The sequence below is a fragment of the Mauremys mutica genome, chromosome 6, assembly GCF_020497125.1.
Source record: "Mauremys mutica isolate MM-2020 ecotype Southern chromosome 6, ASM2049712v1, whole genome shotgun sequence".
In the NCBI taxonomy this organism is placed as follows: domain Eukaryota; kingdom Metazoa; phylum Chordata; order Testudines; family Geoemydidae; genus Mauremys; species Mauremys mutica.
Genome location: NC_059077.1, coordinates 24,936,353 through 24,958,911, shown reverse-complemented (window position 1 = coordinate 24,958,911; position 22,559 = coordinate 24,936,353). Strand labels below are relative to the sequence as shown.

Sequence of the window (22,559 nt, the reverse complement as noted above, 5' to 3'; positions counted from 1 at the left end):
AGAGCCTCCCGGACCGGTGGCCAGGACCTGGGCAGTGTGAGTGCCGCTGAAAATCAGCTTGCATGCTGCCTTCGGCACCCGTGCCATAGGTAACCTACCCCTGCCCTAGGGTATTGGGGGGAAGTGTATGAGCCTCATCTATGGAAGATTTGCAAAATAAGTTTCCATTTCTCTGCAGTCATCCATTGATAGAAGGGTGCTACTGGGTTGGTTTCCACACAATTCCTTGCTTTATATGGGAAGAACTTCCATTCCTGCCTATTATTCTACTTTAAAAATAATTAAAACTCTGCTTATCTTTCCCCCTACCTCCATATGATTCATTTTTTGCTATTTCCCATTAGAGATGAATGAGGAGAGAAGCTGTGCAACAGAATGAGATTTCTTTCATGATAATTTTCTTTTTATTAGCAACGTCTCTCCTCATTCAATACATCCTGGTAGTCTGGTAAATGATTGGAATACAAATGGAAATTTTCCTCTAAACGGAGACTTAAATATATAACTGTGTTAAGGCTAATTACCACACTATATCAAGTGGTCTTAATGCTAATATCAGTTGCTGGAGTGTGTCTGTAGCTTTGGAAGAATCCTGGTGGCCTGAGCTGAAGGGTAAGGGGCTAGTTGTGGAGCCTCCAGCAATAATAATGGAATGCCTCAGAAATGTCAAAGCCCGGGTGAGGCGTTAATTTATTAGTGTTGAATTGGGAGAGAAGCTGCTAACAAGGAAAACGATCAGGTAAGAAATTTCTCATTCCTTGGTAAATATTTTTAAAGGAAAATGACATTTAACTTTAGAATATAAAATGTTGTAAATTTCCCCTTTGTTAAGGCAAATGTATATCAAAAGATAAATAATTCCTGGAAGCTGGAGGTCCTCCGACCCATATGCATGTTGCCCATTTCCTAACTTCATCCACAGGAACATGCTATAGGAATTTTAATATGTTGGAGAATAACAGATGGGAAAGAATTTTTTGCAAAATTTTCTTAAAATTTGGACAAATAAAATAATGAAGTGGTTTTGTTGAGCTCTAGTAATAAATCAACAATAATATTTCTATATCCTCTTCTGTTTTGTACTGCACCTTTTGTTTACGGTGTAACCACCTGTTTCTGTGTCTCTTATGTTGCCTCTGGGTGATAATTTATAAATGTGTTCAGTAATTGGGTCTGATTCTACTACTAGATAGTTGCCTTCTACATTGACTGCATTAGGAGTTGTACCTGTGTAACTGAGGTCAGAGTTGGACCTACTCTATTTAATAGAGTCTATTAAAATTTTTGGTTTCCACTTCTATAAATGTCTCATTCTGCTTCTCTTTCAAACAGTTCCAACCACCAAAACTGATCCCAATTCAAAATCTCATTGCATTTGAGCAAAGCCGCCTGTGTACCAGTGCACCACAGGAATTCATTGGACAAGACCATTCTGGTCAGATTGAGTTGTTAAAAGCTAACACTGAGCCATTTGATGCAAGACACACGAAGAACAGTACAAAAAGGCAAGGACAAATTTTCAAAATTGGTCTTAATTTGGAGATCCTTACTAGTAACCTAAGCCTTCTCCGACTGATTACAATGAGAGTTTTTGTACCAGCTTCATTGAAAACAGGATTGGATGCTAAATAATTTGAGGAGGCTGATAATGGGATACAGAGTCTTTCACTTCTAAATCTGTGGTGTGAATTGTTACCATGTATTGTGTTCATTGCCTCTGTGAAATGATTTGGTAGTCATAGTTTAGTTGTTAGTGATCAGCTGTCCACATCACAAAACAGTCTCATTGCTAGTGCATGTATCCCTCAAGAGAGCATGCTCTCTGACCTCTGGAGGAGTTTAATTTAAGTCAGGGTTCTAGGCTCATTGACAGAATGATGAAAATTTCCTTGTAAAGTCATTGAGCCTGATTGTGAACCCAGTGGAGTGAATGGCAAAACTCCCACTGATCTGAATGAGTACACGATTGAGTTCTTTACTTAGCTATTTCTGTTTTACTGGCTGTATATTTCATGACTTTTAAACTGATCTTTGTTATTGCACATTAATCTAGAATTATTTTCATTACATGGTCAGTACAAACTAAAGCAATTCCTAGGTTAGCCCTTGAGCTGCACCTACCTTGCCCCTGCGGTTCTTCTGCAGCATCAGTAGATTACTGTCATGACAGTTCATAGTTCTGTGTTTCCCTTGAAAGAGTTAATGACATCAAAGCACCTAAAGTAGAGCACCCTCACTTGTGATTCTGATGCCTTCACTTGTGGTTAGAAACACAGAATCCTGAATTTAGCTCTTGACAGGTAAGAGTAACTGATTTGATTTTCAGATATCTTGCTTTAAAATATTATAAATAATGTTTAACGCAATTCATGGTGTTTTACAAATCTGATAGTAAATATTTTTAAAAGCAAACTTTGCAGTTTTTTAGGAAAACAAGTTACAGGTTAGGGAGAAAGTTTCATAGCAACACTGATTTCTTGCTGCAACATTTCTGTGTAGGCCCTTCTGCCTTGTATAATATTTTATTTTTAATTGTATACGAAAGATAGCAGTAGTAATCATGTTGTAAACGATGCAAAATATCAGGTTTACAATCATTTAGTTAAATGGGGTCTTAGATAACCAGTATATTATTTTGTTTAGAATATGTGAATAAGTTTAAGTGTTACTATTAAATATTTTATGAACACCTTAAATAGCTTAGATACATAGGTTTTTAATTAGTTTCAATGGAATAGCAGTTAACTCTATCTTTACTCAAACACCTAATATATTTTTTAAGAAGAAGGTTATTGTTGTTATTTCTTGCTTATTAGAAAGAATGATTGATGTTTCTATTATCAGAGTGAAGTTAAATTGTTATTTCTCACTGTTATGTTGACAGGCAAAAGAGACGTGCTGATAAACAGATAAAAGAGAAGGAGGACAAGAAAAAAGCAAGTGTGACATTCCGCCCAGATGACTCCATTATTAGTACTGATGATATAGAGAAAGTTTTTGAAACTGAGATACAGGTATAAGAAAATAATTATTTTCTTCCTTTTTTATTGATTTTTTAAATAATGATACAAGTGAAGCAACAAGCAAACACAATATAAACAAAACCCTGCTAAATACCTCCTCCACTCTTTTCAGCATCTCTGTAGTGATCTCATGTACCTTTTTTACTTGCACACTTGCATTTTCCTTTAAGCCAGAGATAAAGCCCTCTTTTACCAAAATAAACTCTTCAGGGTATTTTCATTACTCCTGTCAGGTGCTCACATGAAATAAGTTCTGCCATGTTGACATACCAATCCTATAAAATTGGGACATGAGCTATTCCTCTTTCTGAGGATGAGGGTTGTTTGGGTTTTTTTGCACAATCAAGGGGCGTTACAATCCATAAAAAAATTTTTGTTGACTTGTATTGATGAAAATCCCCATAATGATTATAATTCTGATTTAATTGGTTATTTATTCCATAACATTTCTATGGCATTTATAGCAATTTGTCCAGAAATCCACTAATGTTTTCTAGATCATTTTTATTTAAAACAGTACAAACTGTAGATCTTGCTTAAGTGTGGTGGTACCATTTGCTATTTTATTACATTAATTTTTAAGACACCCGCCATTGTACTGCTGTGTGCGTTTCCTTTATATGATTAGAAATATAGCACTTCCTCACAAAGAATGGGGGATAGCAAGGCTCTTCTCCACAAATTATTTAAAAAGCGATCTAGTTCATGTTGCTTAGAGCAGGGGGTCTCAAACTTTTTCTCTTGGAGACCCTCCCAGACAGGCTATAAAAATGCCAGGGCCCAGCAGGGGGTCGGCCTTCAGGGCAGAGGCCTTGGACATAGGCGTAGTTTGACTTCTATTTTGCGGGGGAAGAGGCCAGCAGGGCTCAAGCCACCTCTGCATGGTGGGGTCCAAGGAGGGAGTGCCACCTCCAATCCCTGACTCACCTCAGCAGGCCACCCAGCCTGTCTGGGTTGGGGGCGGAGAGGTGCAACCAAAAATTATAACTCAAAAAGTTTGAAACCAGTTTAGGGTGCAGGGTGGGGGTAGCTGTGTGCAGGCAGGGGGGCAGCACAGGGTGCAGGAAGGGGGTAGCTAGGGACTGTGTGCAGACTGGGTAGCTCAAGGTGCAGAGGGGGTAGCTGGGGCTGTGTGTACACAGGGTGGCTGTGGGTGTAGAGAAGGGAGTGGCTAGGGGCTCTGTGGGGGCAGGGGTGGCTGTGGGTGTAGAGAAGGGAGTGGCTAGGGGCTCTGGGGGACTATGTGCAGGCAGGGGGGTAGCTCAGGGTGCAGAGAAGGGGGTGGCTAGGGGCTGTGTGGGGGCAGGGGGTAGCTGAGGCTATGTGCAGGCAGGGGGGTAGCTCAGGGTGCAGGGAGGGGGTAGCTGGGTCTGTGTGCGGGTAGGAGGGTACCTCAGGGTGCAGGGAGAGGCGTACCTGGGGCTTTGTGCAAGGAGGGCGTAGCTCAGGGTGTAGGGAGAGGGGTATTAGGGGCTGTGTGCTGGGAGGGCTCCCCTGTGGTCCCTGTTCCCGGAGAGGTCTGCCAGGCACAGAGCCGGGTCTCCCAACACGGGTGGCTGTTACCGTCTGCCTCTGTGGGAGCAAAGGGGGCTGGGAGCTGAGGAGCAGCTTCAACCCAGGGCACCAGCAGGAGAGGAGGGAACACTGATTGCCTGCTCCATGGCACCAGTCAGATCAGCAGCTGCCTCACACGGTCCGGTGTAACGGCAAAAACAGCAGCCGGCACATTTTCCCACCAATAGCAGTTACCTACTGAGCCTGCTCAGTTCGGGTGAGCATGCTCAGTACAACCTAGATAGGAAATTCTTCTGTCATGGAGCTCTTTGTGCCACTAAGTGGGGAAAAGTATGTTTTCTAACAAGTTTTAAAATTATTGCTCAAAGGAAGCATAACTTTATTTAAAAGTTGACAGCATCAAGAAATCCTGTAACACTGGTTTGATCACATTTTTCTTATATTAGGATCAGCAAGCAGAACCCAGCCGTTATCTTGAAGATGATTTTGTCATTTCACTTGGTATGTACATTCGTGTTTTAAAAAAAAATCATGTCTAAAGTCATGAACTCTATCTTTTTTTTTTCAAAATGGTTGTCAGATGTCACAGAAAGACCTAGATCATTGGTTAAATTCTGAGTTCCTAGGCTGATATGTTTAACTGTTTGCCTTGCTGAGCATAATGAAAACATGACAACATCAAGATGCAACATCTCAAATTGTGCAATGTAGATCAGGGAACACCATCATGTCGAAACATAAGGCTAGTCGTCTTTCATGGCACTGAAATTTTGAAGGGTACTCCCAAAACAACCAAACCAAAAATGCCTCACAGATTTAGGGTCTGTGGACTGGATTCTGACCTCAGTTACACATAAATGTGCATTCAGATATAACTCCACTGAAGTGAATGGAGTTACTCCAGGTTTACATGAGAGTAAATGAGATCACTGTATTGTTTATAATTGTATAATGTCCCTGTATTGTTTCTGTCCTAGAATACTGCAAAAGAGAGAGAAAAAGAAAAGAATGGAAAGTTAGGTGTTCATTGCAATGATTACACTACTTGTACTTGTTGGGAAAAAATAGTTAGAAAAAATATTTTTCAAGGTTTATAACAATGTAACAAGCTTGGACTCACCCCTGCGGCGCCTCCTGCTGGTCGTCCTCGGGAATTAGCTCACTTCCAGCCAGGAGCGCCTTCTGCAGGCCAGTGATCCGCCTGTCTTCTTGGCTCCCATGTCCCTCCCTGGACCCCGATGCCCTTTTAACTGGAGTGCTGCCCCCTGGCAGTACCCCAACAATCTGGGTCTCCCCTCCCTGGGGAATCTCCAACCCACTATCCCCACTTCGCCTCAGTATATGGCTACTGCCCAGTCTCCATCTTAGCCCCCATTCACTGGGGCAGACTGCAGTATCAGCCACTCATCATAGGCAAAGGGGTTTGGACCTGCTGCCTTTGCCTACCCCTGGGCTGCCCCCTGCAACCCCCAGTACCTCTTGGCCTTATGCTAGGCTGCAGCCTGGGGCTTTCCAGGCAGGAGCTCCCCAGCTCCTCTGCCTTTCCCCAGCCCTGCTCCACTCAGGTACCCTATGTCTAGCTCCCTGCAGCCAGGCCCTTCTCCCTCTACAGACAGAGGGAGATTGCCTGGGCTCCTGGCTTACTGCCTCTTATAGGGGCCAACTGGGCCTGATTGGGACCCGGACACAGCTCAGCCTGCTTTCCCCCAATCAGCCCAGGCTTCTTGCCCCAGCTACAGCCCTCTCCTGGGCTGTTTTAAGCCCCGAAGGGCAGGAGCGGGTAACCATCCTGCTACAAACAAATTTCTGTAGTTTAAATAAAATAGATATTACTCTACTTTTATGTAAATGAAAATTTTGATTACATGGAATATAAGGTGCCTCCGGGAGCAAAGTGCCCAGGTTATTCTGAAAATGATCTCTTCTCCAACCTGTCCAGGGAGCAAAAGTCCATATGTGGGAAATGTGGCTGATATCCTTCCTTCCAACTCACTAATTCAATATCAGATTTAGTATTGCTAGGGGAAAAAAGAGAGGAAAATCCATTCCCTGACCTTGCGTATTAGAGAAATAGGTGATTGCGTTGTCAAAATACAAGCCAAAAATAAGAAGAATAAAACAAATATACACACACATTTTTTCTTTAAAACATAATGATACAAGTACAAAATGTTATTATATAAAAAGATCTCATTTAAAAGTTACTAGGCCAAATTAAGGGTTGTTTTAAGTAGTTACAACCACATAGATTTCAGTGGAGTTGGATCCTCTTACATAAGGTCTTAAGTTGAGCCCATATTTCCACCAATATTTTTATAAAGCGTGCTTACTGAAATAACAGTTGCATTTTTTCTAATTTAAAAACTGTAGAACAGATAAATAAAATAATTCTTGTTCTAATAGTGGACAATGATTAGTTGTTTCCCCATTTTAGACACAGTGGGAGAGGCTATTACTACTACAGCAGGTCTACACTGCATGGCTTCCACAAGGAAAAAACCCACAGAAACTCAAGATGCAAGCACAAATACAGATCCAGGTAAAATGCCACCTATAATCTGTTTGCGCTATTGGTTTTACACTTTTGCAACCAGTTGTTTTCCAGATCTGCTTTTGTGTATTGTAGTATTTGCTCATTTTAATAATCGAAAAAGCTTATTGACCACCTTGTTATATTTTTGGTATTTTAATCTTTTATTTCAAATAAATAATAAAACAACAGAAATTCTTGTTCCTATAGATACTCAAATAAAAATGCAAAATTTCTTCTTGACATAAAATGATTGTCAGGTTTTTTTTGAGGGCCAGAGCCTGAAGTATTTCTCTGGAAATACTCCTGTTGATTTCACTTGGCATTTTGTCCACATTATGGTTTAGATTTAGCAGTTTAGAGCTAAGATTTAGATCTTCGGCATTACAATCTGGTTACTTTCTTTTTCTTATATAATTTCTGTTAATCGATAGTAAGCAAATATTTCCTTTATCGGTTTCTGCTCTCCCAACTGTAAAATCTTTCCTGTTCTAGTAATCCATTTTGATTTTATTTTTTCATACCAATCAAGTTCTCAAGTCATACCAGGATATAGAAACTGGCTCTGAAGACATAGTTTCTGAACTTAGTAAAAACCAACCTATCACTTCTGTTCCTTCAACAGGTGTGCCTTCTTCCTTTCTTTGCAATTCTGTGGATTGCATGGGTTTTCTGTATACACTTTTGCATTATATAATGTTTTCAGTAGCTAAGTGGAGAATATCATGAAGACAACATTAATTTTAGTCCAATTGTTTTTAAAATCTAAATAAATAACAGTGATTTGTAATATGAAAATGTTGATTGTGACTGCATTTCATGACTTTGTAGTCCACATTGTTGTTCTCCTGCATTAGCAGATACGTTTGTGTTTTTATATATCTGTGTCATTTTCCAGTCGCTCCATATCTGAGCAGGCTGCCTTACTCAGTTTTTCCACTTACTGGCAGGAACAGTTTTTCCCCTGATCTGGCCTTGATTTTTCAAGAGAGGTTTTTTTTGCAGAATAGAATCTGATTTGTTCTTTGTGATAAAAACACTTCTCTTTTGTGCAAATTGGCGCTCAGGAGAAATTTTTTTATTTGTTTTTTTGCCAAATATAAGACCTTGAAAATGTGGATTGCAATGAGAATATCCTTTTAACCCCAAAGCTGTGCTACATCTTCCAGTTAGAATTTACAGACAACAAAAGGATTATTACTATAATTTTATTAATCTAGCCTACTCCCATAGAAATTAGATATGAAAAGATCCATTAAATCACCTAGGTACTTCCCCCTTCCAGTACATGATTGTTCCCCACAAGTGCTTAGATTTTGATGGTTCCACTACTCTCGTGAGACCATTCCACCATCTAATAGTTCAATGCATTATGAAGATGTATGCTACAGTTTTTGCTAACAATGTGTTCTGGTGTGTTTTAGAGCAAGTGTCATGTTTGGGTTTTTTTAACTATTTAATTGAACTGTTTCTGGAAACTAATAGAAGTTCACAGTTTCTTTGATATTATTGATTTTTAATTTTTTGTTTATTTTTTGTTTTGGTGATCATGTAATTATAATCAGCTTTATTGTGAATAAGTATTAAACAACACTATAGCATAGTATATCAATTTATTCTGGTCAAAGGGCTCTGATAACAGAAGCTTTCCTTTATTCTGAGTTAGTGAAATTGTTTTTCTAATATGCCAGGGATATTTACTGTATGTTGTATTCCTAACCATTATTTCATCCTCATAGAACATCTGGCTTCAAGAGTTCCTCAGATGTTGCCACCAGATATGTACTTAAACTTCAAGCTCCACACAGAAGTAGGGGAGAGACTTTTACCATCCTCTGTGTCTGATACTGCACGTGATTTGGTTAGTACTTAGAAATATTTTCTGATAATACAGTTATAACATGCTGTATGTAACCAGTTGTGTTATTTTGGGTTCGTCTCATCAGCATGAGTCGATTGCATGAAACTTTATAGAAAAATGACTGTTATCCAGTCTTTGAAATAAACAAGTATCTATTTCAACTCAAAAACAAAAGACAATGGATTAGAAAAGGGGACAGTTAGCCACAGTACTACCCAGAATACATATTGTATAATTCCTTTTAATTTTTCCTGCTGTGGTTCAGATTGGACACAAATATATCAATGTGATTGACATTGAAGACAGTGATCTCTTAAAGGATTTGCCTACTATAGTCGAGTCTACAGAAGAGATGGTTACCACACAACAAAATGAGAACTTTGAAGTTCCATCTTCTGCAAAGCTGCATCACATGGCAGCTTCTGTTACCAATGCAGTTCCACCTAATGAATTTCAGAGAAAAGGTAACAATCACTTATTACTCTTTTATTTTTATTTTTTTTAGTTGAAAATAATTGCTGGCAAAAATCCTTCATTATAGCACTGTTGCATTTCCGCACGAGACCTTCTGTCCTTCCCTCACCTTAGAGGCCATCCGTCCTAAGAAATTCTGCAGAATTCCCCTGTGCTTTCTCTTTCTCTTCGAGGTCATGTCTCTTCCTGAGAGATTCTATGATTCTTCACTATTCTCCCTAATGCCAGCCTCCTGCAGCGAAGCCACACTGCCATGGTATTCAGTAGTGTAGAGAGGAAGGTGGAGTCTATCAGAAGCTTCATGCAGTTACAACCTGCATTATGTTTTAGCAGAATTACCACTGCTTGCCAGAGTGATGGGGACACTGTGCCTCTCCCAGCCCTCCCTTCTAACATAAATCGCCAGACCTTCTGCAGGTCCTGGGATGCAGGAAGCGGTGGCTGATCCCATTCTCCATGTAGGATGGGGGAGATTTATTCACAGAAGGACCATTTACAATATGACTCCCATAGGGATGGTCCCTGCACTCCTCCAACCCACACCAAAAACATCAGCATAACTGATACACGCATACCCGTTATTTAAATATTTACAGTTCACTGTATTATGTTTGTTCTTTTTTATTATTATTTTGAGATGACCATCAAAATGGTCTGTTCCCAGTGCAAGAAAGGGATGTAAAATCAGATGCTGTTAGAGACAATCTAACCTGGAATCTATTGCATGAGGATGTCAGCATCATTCACTCTACAGGACTATCAGCCAAAATCATTAGCAAAGAACACTTTTATACAAAACTGCAGGAAATGGATATACAACTGCAGGCATTACAGAACATAGCAGAAAATATGGAGAAGGATTTCAGCAATACTAAATTGGTATGTTCAGACTGCTCTGTATTTTTTTCCTTCTTTCAATTAAAATTAGAATTTACCTTTTGGGATGATGATTTTATATACTTTAAGAAAGAGAGAATAATGGACTGTCCATTCACCCTTAGTGCTGGATCTCTTTCACCATGACATTTATTGAGTGTTTATTTTTATAAATAAAAATGTTTTATCAAGGGTACCTTAGATGCCCATTTTAGCATTTTTATAACTCTAATTATATAAATAAAATAAATACCATTTGATTATATAGTGTATTTGGATTGCAGTGTATAAATCCTAGGAAATGCAATTTCTTATATGCCATGTGACAAAACATTAGAACCAAGAAACCAGCAAGAGTTTTGCCTCTTTATGGTACCTCTAGTTTAATTTTCTTATGAATTTTCCATCTAAAATTTGCCGAAGTTTAATCATCTATAAAACGTGGAAAATGTTGCTTTAGAACATCTGATGAATACTACAAAGTATTATTTATTATTTCAGTCAATTTAAAAGTATAACTGCAGTTTACTACAGAATGGAAGTAACTTTATTAACCTGAGCCAATAAATTCTGTTTTCAGCTGGCCAGATACCCAACTGGAGTTTAATCAGCATAGCTTTACTTCAGCAGAGCTATGCTGATTTACATCAACTGAGAATTTGGCCCAGCATGTAGTCTAGAATCACTTCAAGTGATGTTTCATAGCTATCTACTCTGTACATTATCATGCAAGCTGTTAGCACATCCAAAAAGATAATGAGGCAGTAAAGCATAAACTAACTGGAGTAGGAGAAGTTGAAAGCATTTAAAAATATTTTCGGGACAGTGACAAATGATGGATCAAATTTTAGCTTTATCAGTTTTGGTTTGGTTTGCACAGATATATTTCACACCTTCTGGAAACTCATGCGTTGCTAGAATTTTGAAATATCTGACCTAGAACATTTACATGGAAAGTTAGTGCGTAGCAAGTCAGGCTGTGAAACTGTAGTGCACCTTACTACTTATTTTAAATTAACCTTATGAGTATAGTTCAGATGAATAAAAATATGTATAAAAACAACCATGTTATAAGGGTGCACTTCTGAAAACAGGAAGGCTTGCCTATGCAGAGTGTTAGTTGAGTAGCAAACCAGGTTATGAGTCTCCTGCACAGTAGCTTGCAGTGCATTAATTGGTTGGTTGGACTTGGCTATCACACTGTAAAAATTCTGTAGTGTACTTTGATGTCCTGCTGTTTGAAACGGATGTATGTCTAAGTGCACTGCTGAACACCTAGTGTATGATAGCAGGGTGCACTGTAGTTCTTCAATTTTATTCTAGGTCTGCGCTTGTCCACGTGAACAGTTGTTAGAGACTTTTGTCTTAGCGGTATCTGTAGGGTCGGCTGTGGCGCCCCTTTGAGTGCTGCACTCATGCGCTGGTGTATCAGGCGCCGCTAACCCTACTCACTCTCAGTTCCTTCTTACCGCTCCTGACCGTTGGTTGGAGCGCCTTGTCTTGCATCGCAAGAGCATTAGTGGTTCTTTCAGCCCATTGTTCTGTCTCCTTTGTAGTTAATTGTTAGGTACTTAGTTTGGCCATTAAGTTAAGTGTTAGGTAGTAGTTTTAGTAGTTAAAGTCCTGGCTGGGACTTTGCTGTGGAGTGGGGCATGCCCTGTTCCCCAGGCTTTAAGCCATGTTCATTGTGTACCCAGGGTTGCCCATTAATGACCCCCCACAATAGCTGTTTAAAGTGTCTGGGGGAATCACACAGAAAAGGAAAGTGCAAAATCTACAAAATCTTTCGCCCTCGAACTCAAAAGGAGCAGGATATCCACTCCCAGAGGTAGCAGGGGATCCTGGCCCCTTGTAGGGCCACCTGTGCCTGAGGTGCCCCTGCCGGCCAAGGAAAAAGTAGGCCGGCCAGCACTGCAGATGCCAAGCCAGGCGATGGACTTGGTTAAGGCCTAGACCTCTAAGGTGTAGCTGGTTATCAGACTTCCCTCTAAAGCAACGGAGCATCCTTGGACCGCAGATGTCAATCCCCATCATCGCGGCCTAGGAACCCAGTGCCACAGCCTCAGTCTCTGGTTAGAAGAACCAGGTCCCTAACACCAAGGTCGCCACCTACAAGGCACGGGACACCCAAGTCACGATGGCAATCCCCTTACTTGCTGGGCCTCCCACCAGAGATTGCCATGGTGCAGATCCCCATTGCCTAGGCGGTCCTCCCGGCATTGATCCCTCATGGTGCGGGATCATTCCTGGTCATGGCACCAGTCTCCAACTCCCTGGTACTGCTCTTCAGGCAGGCACCATTCCTTGCCCTTTCCTTACCGGTCGCCGACGAGGGTCAGCCAATGGACTCAGTCATCTATGGCTCTGCCCTGGTCGCCAGAAGGGCAGTGATCCGAGTTGGTGGGAGAGTTCAACCCCTCACCCAGAAGAGGCGAATTGTCAGCGGCCTGTGAGACAGGCACAGCTCCGGCAGTGGCAGCAGAGGAAGTGGCCCTCAGTGGCAGTACTGGAGGCCACGAGGTGTACCCGTCATGCCTGTCCCGCCATTCCTCTCAGGCCGCATCGGACAACTGCCTCTGGACCAGCCGGCACTGGTATCAGAGCATGGTGCTGAGTCTGTCACAATGGGCCCCAATGCCCAAGGAGCCATCCCCGGGCTGGCAAAGGGAAGCTGCCCCACCCCCTGTGGTACAGTCATCTTTGTTGTTTCTGGACGAGGTGGTAGCGAGTCCCATGCAAGCAAGCAGCCCTCCCGATGACTTCAAAGAGTATGAGGCCCTGCTCAAAAGGGTGGCTGCTAACCTGAACTTGGAGGTCGAGGAGCTAGCAGAAGAGTCCAATGACCTCTTCAACATCATACCCTCCTCCACCGCAGCCCGGGTTGTGTTGCCCATCCTCCCAAGGGTCTTGAAAATTGCCTCTTCCATTCTGCCTACCTCCAAAAAAGTGGAAAAGAAATATTATATCCTGGCAAAGGGATTTGAATATCTGTACCCCCACCCTCCAGCAGGGTCCCTGGTAGTGTCTGTCGTCAACAAAAGGCACAGGCAGGGCCAGGCCAGTGGCACACTCAAAAATAAAGACGCCAAGAGATTGGACTTGTTTGGCAGGAAAATTTATTCAACAGCCAGTCTGCAATTTCGGATGTCTAACCATGAGGCCCTGCTAGGCAGGTACAACTTCAACAGGTGGGACTCCATCAGCAAGTTCAAGGAGGGCTTTCCACAGGACCAAGCCCAGGAGTTTGCCACCTTGGTGGAAGAGGGCAAAGCGGTGGTGAGAGGCACCCTCTAGATGGCCTGGGACCCTATGGTCTCAGAGGCCAGGGTGGTCACTTCTGTGGTGGTCATGAGGTGCAGGTCCTGGTTACAGCCCTCCAGGCTATCCCAGGAGATGCAGGCTAGCCTTCAGGACTTCCTGTTTGAGGGAGCAGGGCTCTTCTCGAAGCTGACTAGGGTGACCAGATGTCCCCATTTTATAGGGACAGTCCTGATTTTGCGGTCTTTTTCTTATATAGGCTCCTATTACCTCGCACCCCCTTTCCCGATTTTTCACACTTGCTGTCTGGTCACCCTAGAGCTGACAGACATGCAGCTCCACGGCCTTAAAGACTCCTGTGCCACCTTCTGGTCCTTGGGCCTGCACACCACTCAACAGGCTAGAAAACCATTCCGGCCTCCACCTCCGTCAAGGTCATGGGTGCTATGATTCCTCAAAGCTGCGCAGCAGCCTATTAAGTACCATGCAGGCGCTCAGTGCTGCGGCAGGGAGAGATTCCTCTCTCCGCAGCCGAGGGAGAGGCGCCCCTCCACCAGCCCCATCCCATTCTGGATCTGCTGTGAAGGTGGGAAAGGTGTCTCTCCCGTGGCCCTGGCCCGGACCCGCCATACTGGGGAGGGGAGGCAGGCACCCGTCCCAATTCAGCCCTGGCCTAGATCTGCCATGGCTGTAGGAGAGGCACCCCTCCCCCCCAACCCAGGTGCTGCTGCATGGAGAGAGAGCTGGGGGGTTCTCTCTCCCTGTCAGCCCCGGGCAGCCTGCACCCCAAACCTCTAATCCCTGGCCCCACCCCAGAGCCCGCACCCCTGGCTGGCACCCTCACCCACCACACACCCCAACTCTCTGCCCCAGCCCTGAGCCCCATCGCACACTCCGAACCACCTCGGCCCCAGCCCTGACAAATGAATTTTGTTATGTGCACCAATATGGAGATGATATGTCACACATTCCCTCCATATTGGTGCACATAACAAAATTCATTCCACACGTGGGTGGGAAAAATTAGAGGGAACACTGGTGGGGTGTCCCCTGATCCAGCTCCTACAGAAAGAAGGAGAAAGACAAAGCGGTTTTAGCGAAGGCACCCTTTGTCTTCCCGTTCCTCTGCCCAGCTTGGCCCCTCCAGAAACCAGGGCAGCCAGAAATGGGTATTTTGAGTATGTGCCCAAGGACGGCGCCCAGCTACTGCCCAGGATCTACCCCTCTGCTTTTTCCTCGACTGTCTACACTCCTTCCAGGCAGCCTGGCCACGGCTGACCTTGGACCATTGGGTGCTCGACACAATTTCTTTGGGTTATACCCTGCAATTCATGTCTGACCCTCCCTCCCATCCCCCTTTCCCGTCCCTCTTCAGGGACCCCTCTCACGAGCAACTACTCGTGCAAGAGGTCGAGAGCCTCCTGCTCCGGGGGGCGGTGGAGGAGGTGTCTCCAGACATGAGAGGGAAAGAGTTCTACTCCCGTTATTTCCTAATCCCAAAAGCAAACAGAGGCCTCGGATCCATTCTAGACCTGCAACACCTCAACACGTCTCTCAAAAAGTTAAAGTTCCGCATGGTCTCCCTCTCACCACTGCTCATACATGCCTGTGGCTGTTGGGCCATATGGCTGCCATAACTTACATGGCTCGGCATGTGTGACTCCACCTCAGGCCTCTCCAGGCGTGGCCGGCGTCAGTCTACATCCCCAACAAACACAGCATGGACCATGTAGTCAAGGTCCCGGACAACGTTCTGTTGTCACTTGCATTGTGGCAAAACCCTGCATCACTGCTGGAAAGAGCCCCATTGATTACCCTCATCTCTGATGCTTCAGACCTGGGGTGGTGAACCCACCTAGGCAATCTCAGCACGCAAGATCATTGGTCCCAGCTCAATTGTTCACTACACACCAATGTCAGGAAGGTCCGCTTCACCTGCCACACCTTCCTACCTCACCTAAAGAGCAGGGTGGTCCAAGTCCTGATGGACAGTATAGTGGCTATGTTCTATATCAACAAGCAAGGTGCAGGGGGTTGGGATGCAGGAGGGGGTACAGGGTGCTGGTTCTGGGAGGGGGGCCAGAGCTGGGGCACGGGGTGGTGGCTCCAGGAGTGGGCTCAGGGCTGGTTTGGGGTGATGGCTCTGGGAGGGATCTCAGGGTTGGGGTTTGGGGTGTAGGAGGGGGATCGGGGTGCAGGAGGGGTCTTGGGTTGCTGGCTCTGGGAGGGGGCTCAGGGCTGGGGGTTGGAGTGCGGCCTCCCGCTGGGCAGCACTTACCTCCAGCAGCTCCTGGTCGGCAGTGCAGCGTGGCTGCCACTAAGGCAGGCTCCTTGCCTACGCTGGCCCCACACTGCTCCTAGAAGGGGTCAACATGTCCCTGTGGCCCCTGGGGGTGGGCGGGTGGGCGGCACATGGCTCTGGGCACTGTCCCTCTCTGCAAGCTCTGCCCACGCAGTTCCCATTGGCCATAGCTCCTTGTTCCCAGCCTATGGGAGCTGCGGCGGCAGAGCTTGCAGGCCGGAGCAGCGCATGGAGGGCGATCCCTGTTCCTCGCCCCGCGGCTGCGCTGGCTGCTTTCGGGAGTTGCATGGGGCCGGAGCAGGCAGGGAGCCCTGCTGTGCTACCAGAGATTGCAATCGACCGGTTGGTGACCACTGCTCTAGACTGTGAACTCTGAACCGCAGAGGATACTGCTTATGAGTCATCTAGAATGGAATCAACATGAGCAAGCACTCGAAGAGGAAAAAATGGCTACCTACCTTCTGTAACTATTATTCTTCAAGATGTGTTGCTCATGTCCATTCCATTACCCACCCTTCTGCCCCTCTGTCAGAATTGCCAGCAAGAAGGAACTAAGAGAGGGTAGGATTGGTGGCACCTGATATACCAATGCATGAGTGCGGCACTCAAGGGGGTGCCACAGCAGACCTTATGGATACCTCTAAGAGAAAAGTCCCCAACGATTGTGCACGTGGGCATGCACGCACCTAGAATGGAATGGATATGAGCAACACACCTCAAAGAACAACAGTTACAGAAGGCAGGTAACCATTTTTTTCACACTCTGACTTGCTACGCACTAACTCTCCATGTAGACAAGCCCTTAAGCATGAGCTTAATGGGACTACTCATGTGAATAGTATTGTAAACATTAGCAGGGTAAAGTCTTTAAAGATTTAGCTGTTTATGTGAACTGATTGAACAAGACTCAATTAGGGCTCTTTGCCTCCTCTCACAGCCAAATTATGTATTAAGTTGAAAATGTTTTGAATAACATTTATGAAAATGTTAAATAAATATTTTGGTTTAAAACAATCCTTTCATGAATATGTGATATATAATTGTTTCATTTAAACAAAACATTAATCAAAAATACTTTTATCAAGTATGTGGGCTCTTTTCTTAGATAGTAAAAACAATAGAAGATTTAGAAATGGCTGCCAGTCCGAACTTGGGTGCAGCTTCCTTGTTCTCTGAAGATGCGGGAGTTATTGATGAAGGTATGTGTCCTGCTAAATGAGGAGTTGTGGGCCCTGTGCTGAATCATGGAATTTTGCAAATTTATTACCACTTAAAATAATGTTACCTCAATTATAAAATTGGGAAAAGATCAGATTACCAATCAAGAAGATGTAAAATGAAAGTTAGAAAATTAGAGTACTGATATAAGGGGAATTTACTCAACCACATTGGATTAGAAATTATTTATATACTTTTAATTGTTTCCATGACTAAGATGCAGGACCTAATCTTGGGTTTTAGAGGAAATGGTTCTTATTGCAGTTGTTTTGTAAAATCAACTGCAGGGCTTGCATTGGCTTCCACACTAATTTTGTAAGACATCATAATTTGGCCTCTGAATGTTTTCCCTATGTTGTAATAAAATTTCATTATTCATGCCGTTTTGGTGGCTAAAAGGATATAATATTACCCTTTGGCCTGACTTAATAAAAGGTCACATCAGTTAAATTGGTTTCTTAGTGGTGAGGTATTGATTATGTAATTGATTATTTTTGTCTAGAAAATGGATTGAAAATACTTATATGGGTAGCTCTGCTGCACTGTACTATTAATTGAGGCCAAGAGGGAACATATTATGATTTCATATCAAATATATGGCCAGATCATGGCTACATTCTGTATTGATACACAAAATTGATCCATGACCCACTGCACAGATGAGCCACAATTTAGTCCTTCACATGGGCAGGCTACCATGTACTCGGCAGCTCCAGGAGCCACAGTGACTCCTGGAGCTCAGACTGGGGCAGTATGGCTCCATACTTCAACTGGTTAACTTTCAGCACCACAGTGATCTGAATACATTGGGTTTGGGGTTTTTTTTTTGTTAGAAGGGTATATTAATCAATCCATAACACAAATTCATAAATATATTAGTTCACTGCATTTTCTGGTTTTTGTCTGGATTTTTTTTTTTACTATGTTTTACTTACTGTGTCTATTAATTCTTCTGTTGCATCAGCACGTTACGTGAGCTCTGTGGACTTTGAAGATCTTATGGATGAAGAAGAGGAGAGTTCAAGACCTGAATATTCTGTAACCCGTTATACAGCCTTGCAAGCTCACTCTCTTTCTCCTGCAACTTCATCTGCTAACCTTCTGAGTCATTTAAAGTCATCATCCGGTATCATTCTTTAATTTACCCTTTTCCCCGTTTGCTTGTTAAAAAGCAAGTAGACACATTTCTTTGTGTTCCTGCAATCTTTCTCATTGTCTGGCTATCCTGGAAGGAGGAGAGGAGGAGACACTGGTTGTGGTTTAATTAGGCTGCAAATTTATTACTAAATGTCTGGGAGTACCCAGCAGATAAAATTGTACAGTGCAGGTAATTCCATAATCATTTACATATACCCAGGGAGACTGTTGGGACCTCCTCCACTCCCCTTGAATGAGGGTTAATGGAGCTAAATGGGGGAGAGGTTGAGTACCTGCCATACCCAGTCATAAGAGTCCTGACCTCACAGCAACCTGTCCTCCCACAGTTTCCACTCTTTCAATGAATACCTCCTTTAAGTCTTTTTTCCCCAGTCTATTTTATCTGATCACAGTATCCATTCCCGATGGAGTACCTGCACTTACATAATGAGTTGTGACATCATAGCCCAATCCCCCCATTTTGTTCTTCCCTCCTCCCCCAAAACTCCAGTCCACTGTGGGAAATGCAAAAAAAACCAACCACCTTGCCTTTGCCAAACTGGCAGTGAGGGAAAACTCCTTCCCAGACCCCCAAAAGGAGAAACTAGCATAATGCCCAAAGTGGATCATAATGAAAACCTGGTATTTCAGCTACTTATACTGCTGGACAGGTGGGTGGTGCTCTGCCTGTCCAGGCAAAAAGAAGGCTTTCACTGCTCAGATATGAGCATAAACAGTCCCCCTCTCTTCCCATCACCTCGGGGAGGGGTAATAGGTCAGCATCCCCATGCTGACCTGGGATGGAGCTTCCTCCATGTTGCAGGTAACTCTCTGGCTCTCTAACCACCCTTAAAGGAGCAACACAATCTCTCTGCCAAGCCCAACAAAAGTCCTCATGGCTTAGTGTGTGGTGAGATCATTAGCATTATGTTCGTAAAGATCAGTTCGCAACTTTTCGCAAAAAGTTGCTTGATTTATGCATTCAGAAGTGTAGAAGCACTGTTTTTGTAACCCATGCACATACGTTTAATGTACAGATGTACGTTAATGTTTGATGACAGTCCAGAGGGGTATTATATCCTGTGTTATGTCCAAAGATGCCTCCATTAGAATGTTGTTGAAGGAAAGTAAATAATTTTGGGTCTGATTCTGAAGCCAGCATCCCCTCTTTTTTATCTGCCCAGTGACTTGAGATGAGAATTTAACTCCAGTCCACCACATGGCGGTGAAATGTGTTGCTGTATGTCACTAATACCAGTTCTTCTTCGAGTGGTTGTTCATGTCTATTCAAAGTAGGTGTGCGCGCGCCGCGTGCACATCAGCCGGAAGATTTTCCCCTAGCAGCATCCGTAGGGTCAGCCCTGGCGCCCCCTGGAGTGGTGCCACTACGGCGCCCTATAAAGGGGCCCGCTGACCCTCCACCCCCTCAGTTCCTTCTTACCGCCGGTGACGGCTAGCTGGAACTTCTCTTGCGCATAGCAAGTTTGCAGTGTCCTATCCTTATGTATAGTCCGTGTATATAGTTGCATTATAGTTAGTTTACCTAGATCATTGTATATAGTTCTTCGTAGTTGGGGTCCCCCCCAAGTTTTCGTCGCCCGCTGGGGCATGCCCGGGTTCCCCGGGTTTAAACTCTGCAAGGACTGAGGGAAATTCATGCCCAACAGTGACCCGCACTCTGCTTGTTTGAGGTGCCTCGGAGAGAGCCACAAAAGGACCGGTGCTCTATCTGTAGAGGCTTCTGCCCGAGAACTCTCAAGGACAGAGCTCAAAGACTGAGGGTCCTCCTCATGGAAGCTGCCCTGCGGCCACCCTCGGACCTGGAACCGGCCGAGGCGGTGCCCAGCACGTCTTCCTCGGTGCGGAGCGCCCCGGCACCAGCTTCAGGACTTAGGGCCCAGCCCAAGTCGTCAAAAACCCGGCACCGGACAGAGTCAGGTCATAGGAAGTCGGCCTCAGTGCGGCAACGCTCACTGTCGCCGGTGCCCACCAAGAGGAGGAAGCCGGTGAGGGAACGGTCACCCCACCAGGATTCGAGACCAACGCCGTCCGCGGGTGCAAGCGGACAGGCTGGGCTACAGCCCTAAGCGGCTCCATTGACTCCCGCACTGCAGAGAGGGCAGTCGAGTCTGGACCAACCTAGATCCCCAGACCTCAGCGGAGACTTGCGCCCCCCTTCGATGCCAGAGGTGTTCAAGGCGGCCTCAGATTTGATGGGACTCCTGGCGCCAGCCTCCCCGCACAATAGGGAGTTGCCTACCGTGGTCTGTCCCTCAGTACAATCAAGGGGCAAGCCGGCCATGCTGTCGCCTCCCTCCCCGCACTGCGCCGCCAAGGCGGCCCCGGACCAGATGAGAGACTTCCCGCCGCCTCCGCACCGCTCTCCAATGGCACCGGGTGCTGCTCCTTCCAGGTCCTCGTACTCAGAGACCTCAGACTCAGAGGCAGACTCCTACCACTCCAGCTGGTCACGGAGCAGGAGATTGGTTTTGGGGGCGAGCCACCAGCGTTACCCGCAGTGGCAGCAACAATGGCAGCCGCCCTTGCAGTGGCCATTTTGGACTCCCTGGGCCTACCACCAGTCGGTAGGCCAGGCATTTGGTCCTCGATCAAGGTCGGCCTCGGTGTCCTCGGCGTCGGTGGCCCCGGCGCAGCTGCCTCCTCCAGCAGCACCGTCGCCGGGCAGGGGTGTGCCATTTCCAAGTTCAGCACCCCCTGGCTGGGCAACGGCACCAGCAGCGGCTTCAGTTCGGGCTCCGCAGGCACCGCCCGATATGCCAAGCCGCTCACTGGCGACCCCGGTACCGGTCGCGGTGCCGCATTTGGAATCGGAACCGGCACTGCAACCACAGTACCATGTGCCGCAGGACCCCGAAGGGCTGCATGCACCGGAGAAAGGACCGATCCATGTAATTTCCTCGTCTTCCTCCCCGGACGAAGCGGTCTCGGGCACGGCTGCGGCACTGGTCCTAGAGGACACTCGAATCCTCCAACAATTGCTGCGGCGAGCAGCTCAGAGCCTCGCAATCCAAGCGGAGGAAATCGAGGTGGACGCGGACCCTGTAGTAGACATCCTGGCTCCCTCAGGGCCATCCAGGGTGGCCCTCCCGCTGATAAAGAATATAGCGGATACATCCTGCACCTTATGGCAAATGCCAGCCTCACTGGCCCCTACTGCCAAGAGGACGGAGCGCCGCTATTTTGTCCCCTCTAAAGGGCACGAACACCTGTACACCCGCCTCCCGGACTCCCTGATAGTGGATGCGGCCAACCAGCGGGAGCGTCAAGGGTTTCAGGGGTCAACACCAAAGAGCAGGGACGCTAAAAGACTCGAGCTCTTTGGCAGAAAGGTGTACTCCACGGCGGGCTTACAACTCCACCTTGCCAACCAACAGGCAATTGTAAGCCGATATGGTCATAACACGTGTTCAGCCATGTTGAAGTTTACGGAGCTCCTTCCCCAGGACTCGAGGTCAGAGTTTTGAGCCCTAGTGGAGGAGGGAAAGCTGATCTCCTGAGCCTCTCTCCAGGCTGCCTTAGATGCGGTGGACTCAGCCTCGCGCACCCTGGCCATGGGCCTGGTCATGCGGCGGGGAGCCTGGCTCCAGGTCTCGGGCCTGCCCTATGAGGTCCAGCAGACAATTCAAGACTTCCCCTTCGAGGGGCAGATGCTATTTTCAGAAAAAACGGACAAATGTCTGCATAGCCTAAAGGCTCGCTGGGCTTGCATACCCCTGCAACCCAGCGCAACAGTTTAGGCCACAGACGGCCCCGCGCCCATACCAGCCACAGACTCGCCAGGAGCTGGGGCGCAGGCGGGGCAGAAATGGCAGGAGGCGCCACCAACGCCACCCCTCCAGCCAGGCGTCTGGTCAGTCGAGACCACCATCAGGGCCTAGACCCCCTATTTGATGGTACGGTCGAGGGCGACCTACCTATCAAAACTCTGGATCCTTCTACCCCTACCTTTGGGTCACGTCTGTCCCCCTTCTACCATGCCAGGTCCTGAATCACATCGGACAGATGGGTGCTCCGCACGGTAGAGAGGGGATATTCTATCCAGTTCTCCTCCCTCCCGCCCCACCAGCCCCCGTCCCCGTCCCTCTTCAGGGACCCATCTCACGAGCAACTTCTAACTCAAGAAGTGAAGTCCCTCACGGAGGCAGGGGCGGTGGAGGAAGTCCCTCGGGAGCTCAGGACAAAGGCTTCTACTCCTGGTATTTCCTAATACCGAAGGCTAAAGGGGGCCTGAGTCCCATCCTAGACTTGCGGCGGCTGAACAAGTTTGTGCGAAAGCTCAAGTTCCGCATGGTCTCCCTGTCCTCGATTATTCCCTCCCTGGATCCAGGAGATTGGTATGCCGCC

General features: G+C 45.9%; 1 protein-coding gene across 1 annotated transcript in view; it reads left to right on the top strand.

The window, feature by feature from the left end:
* Positions 1-22,559, top strand: part of CPLANE1 (ciliogenesis and planar polarity effector 1) — a 181,270-nt gene that overhangs the window by 129,821 nt on the left and 28,890 nt on the right. The window contains exons 35-44 of the mRNA XM_045020840.1: positions 1,333-1,505; positions 2,885-3,014; positions 4,985-5,039; positions 6,973-7,077; positions 7,601-7,693; positions 8,808-8,929; positions 9,195-9,393; positions 10,068-10,282; positions 16,945-17,038; positions 18,022-18,183. Coding sequence (XP_044876775.1) covers positions 1,333-1,505; positions 2,885-3,014; positions 4,985-5,039; positions 6,973-7,077; positions 7,601-7,693; positions 8,808-8,929; positions 9,195-9,393; positions 10,068-10,282; positions 16,945-17,038; positions 18,022-18,183 — 1,348 coding nt within the window. The remainder of the gene's footprint in view (positions 1-1,332; positions 1,506-2,884; positions 3,015-4,984; positions 5,040-6,972; positions 7,078-7,600; positions 7,694-8,807; positions 8,930-9,194; positions 9,394-10,067; positions 10,283-16,944; positions 17,039-18,021; positions 18,184-22,559) is intronic.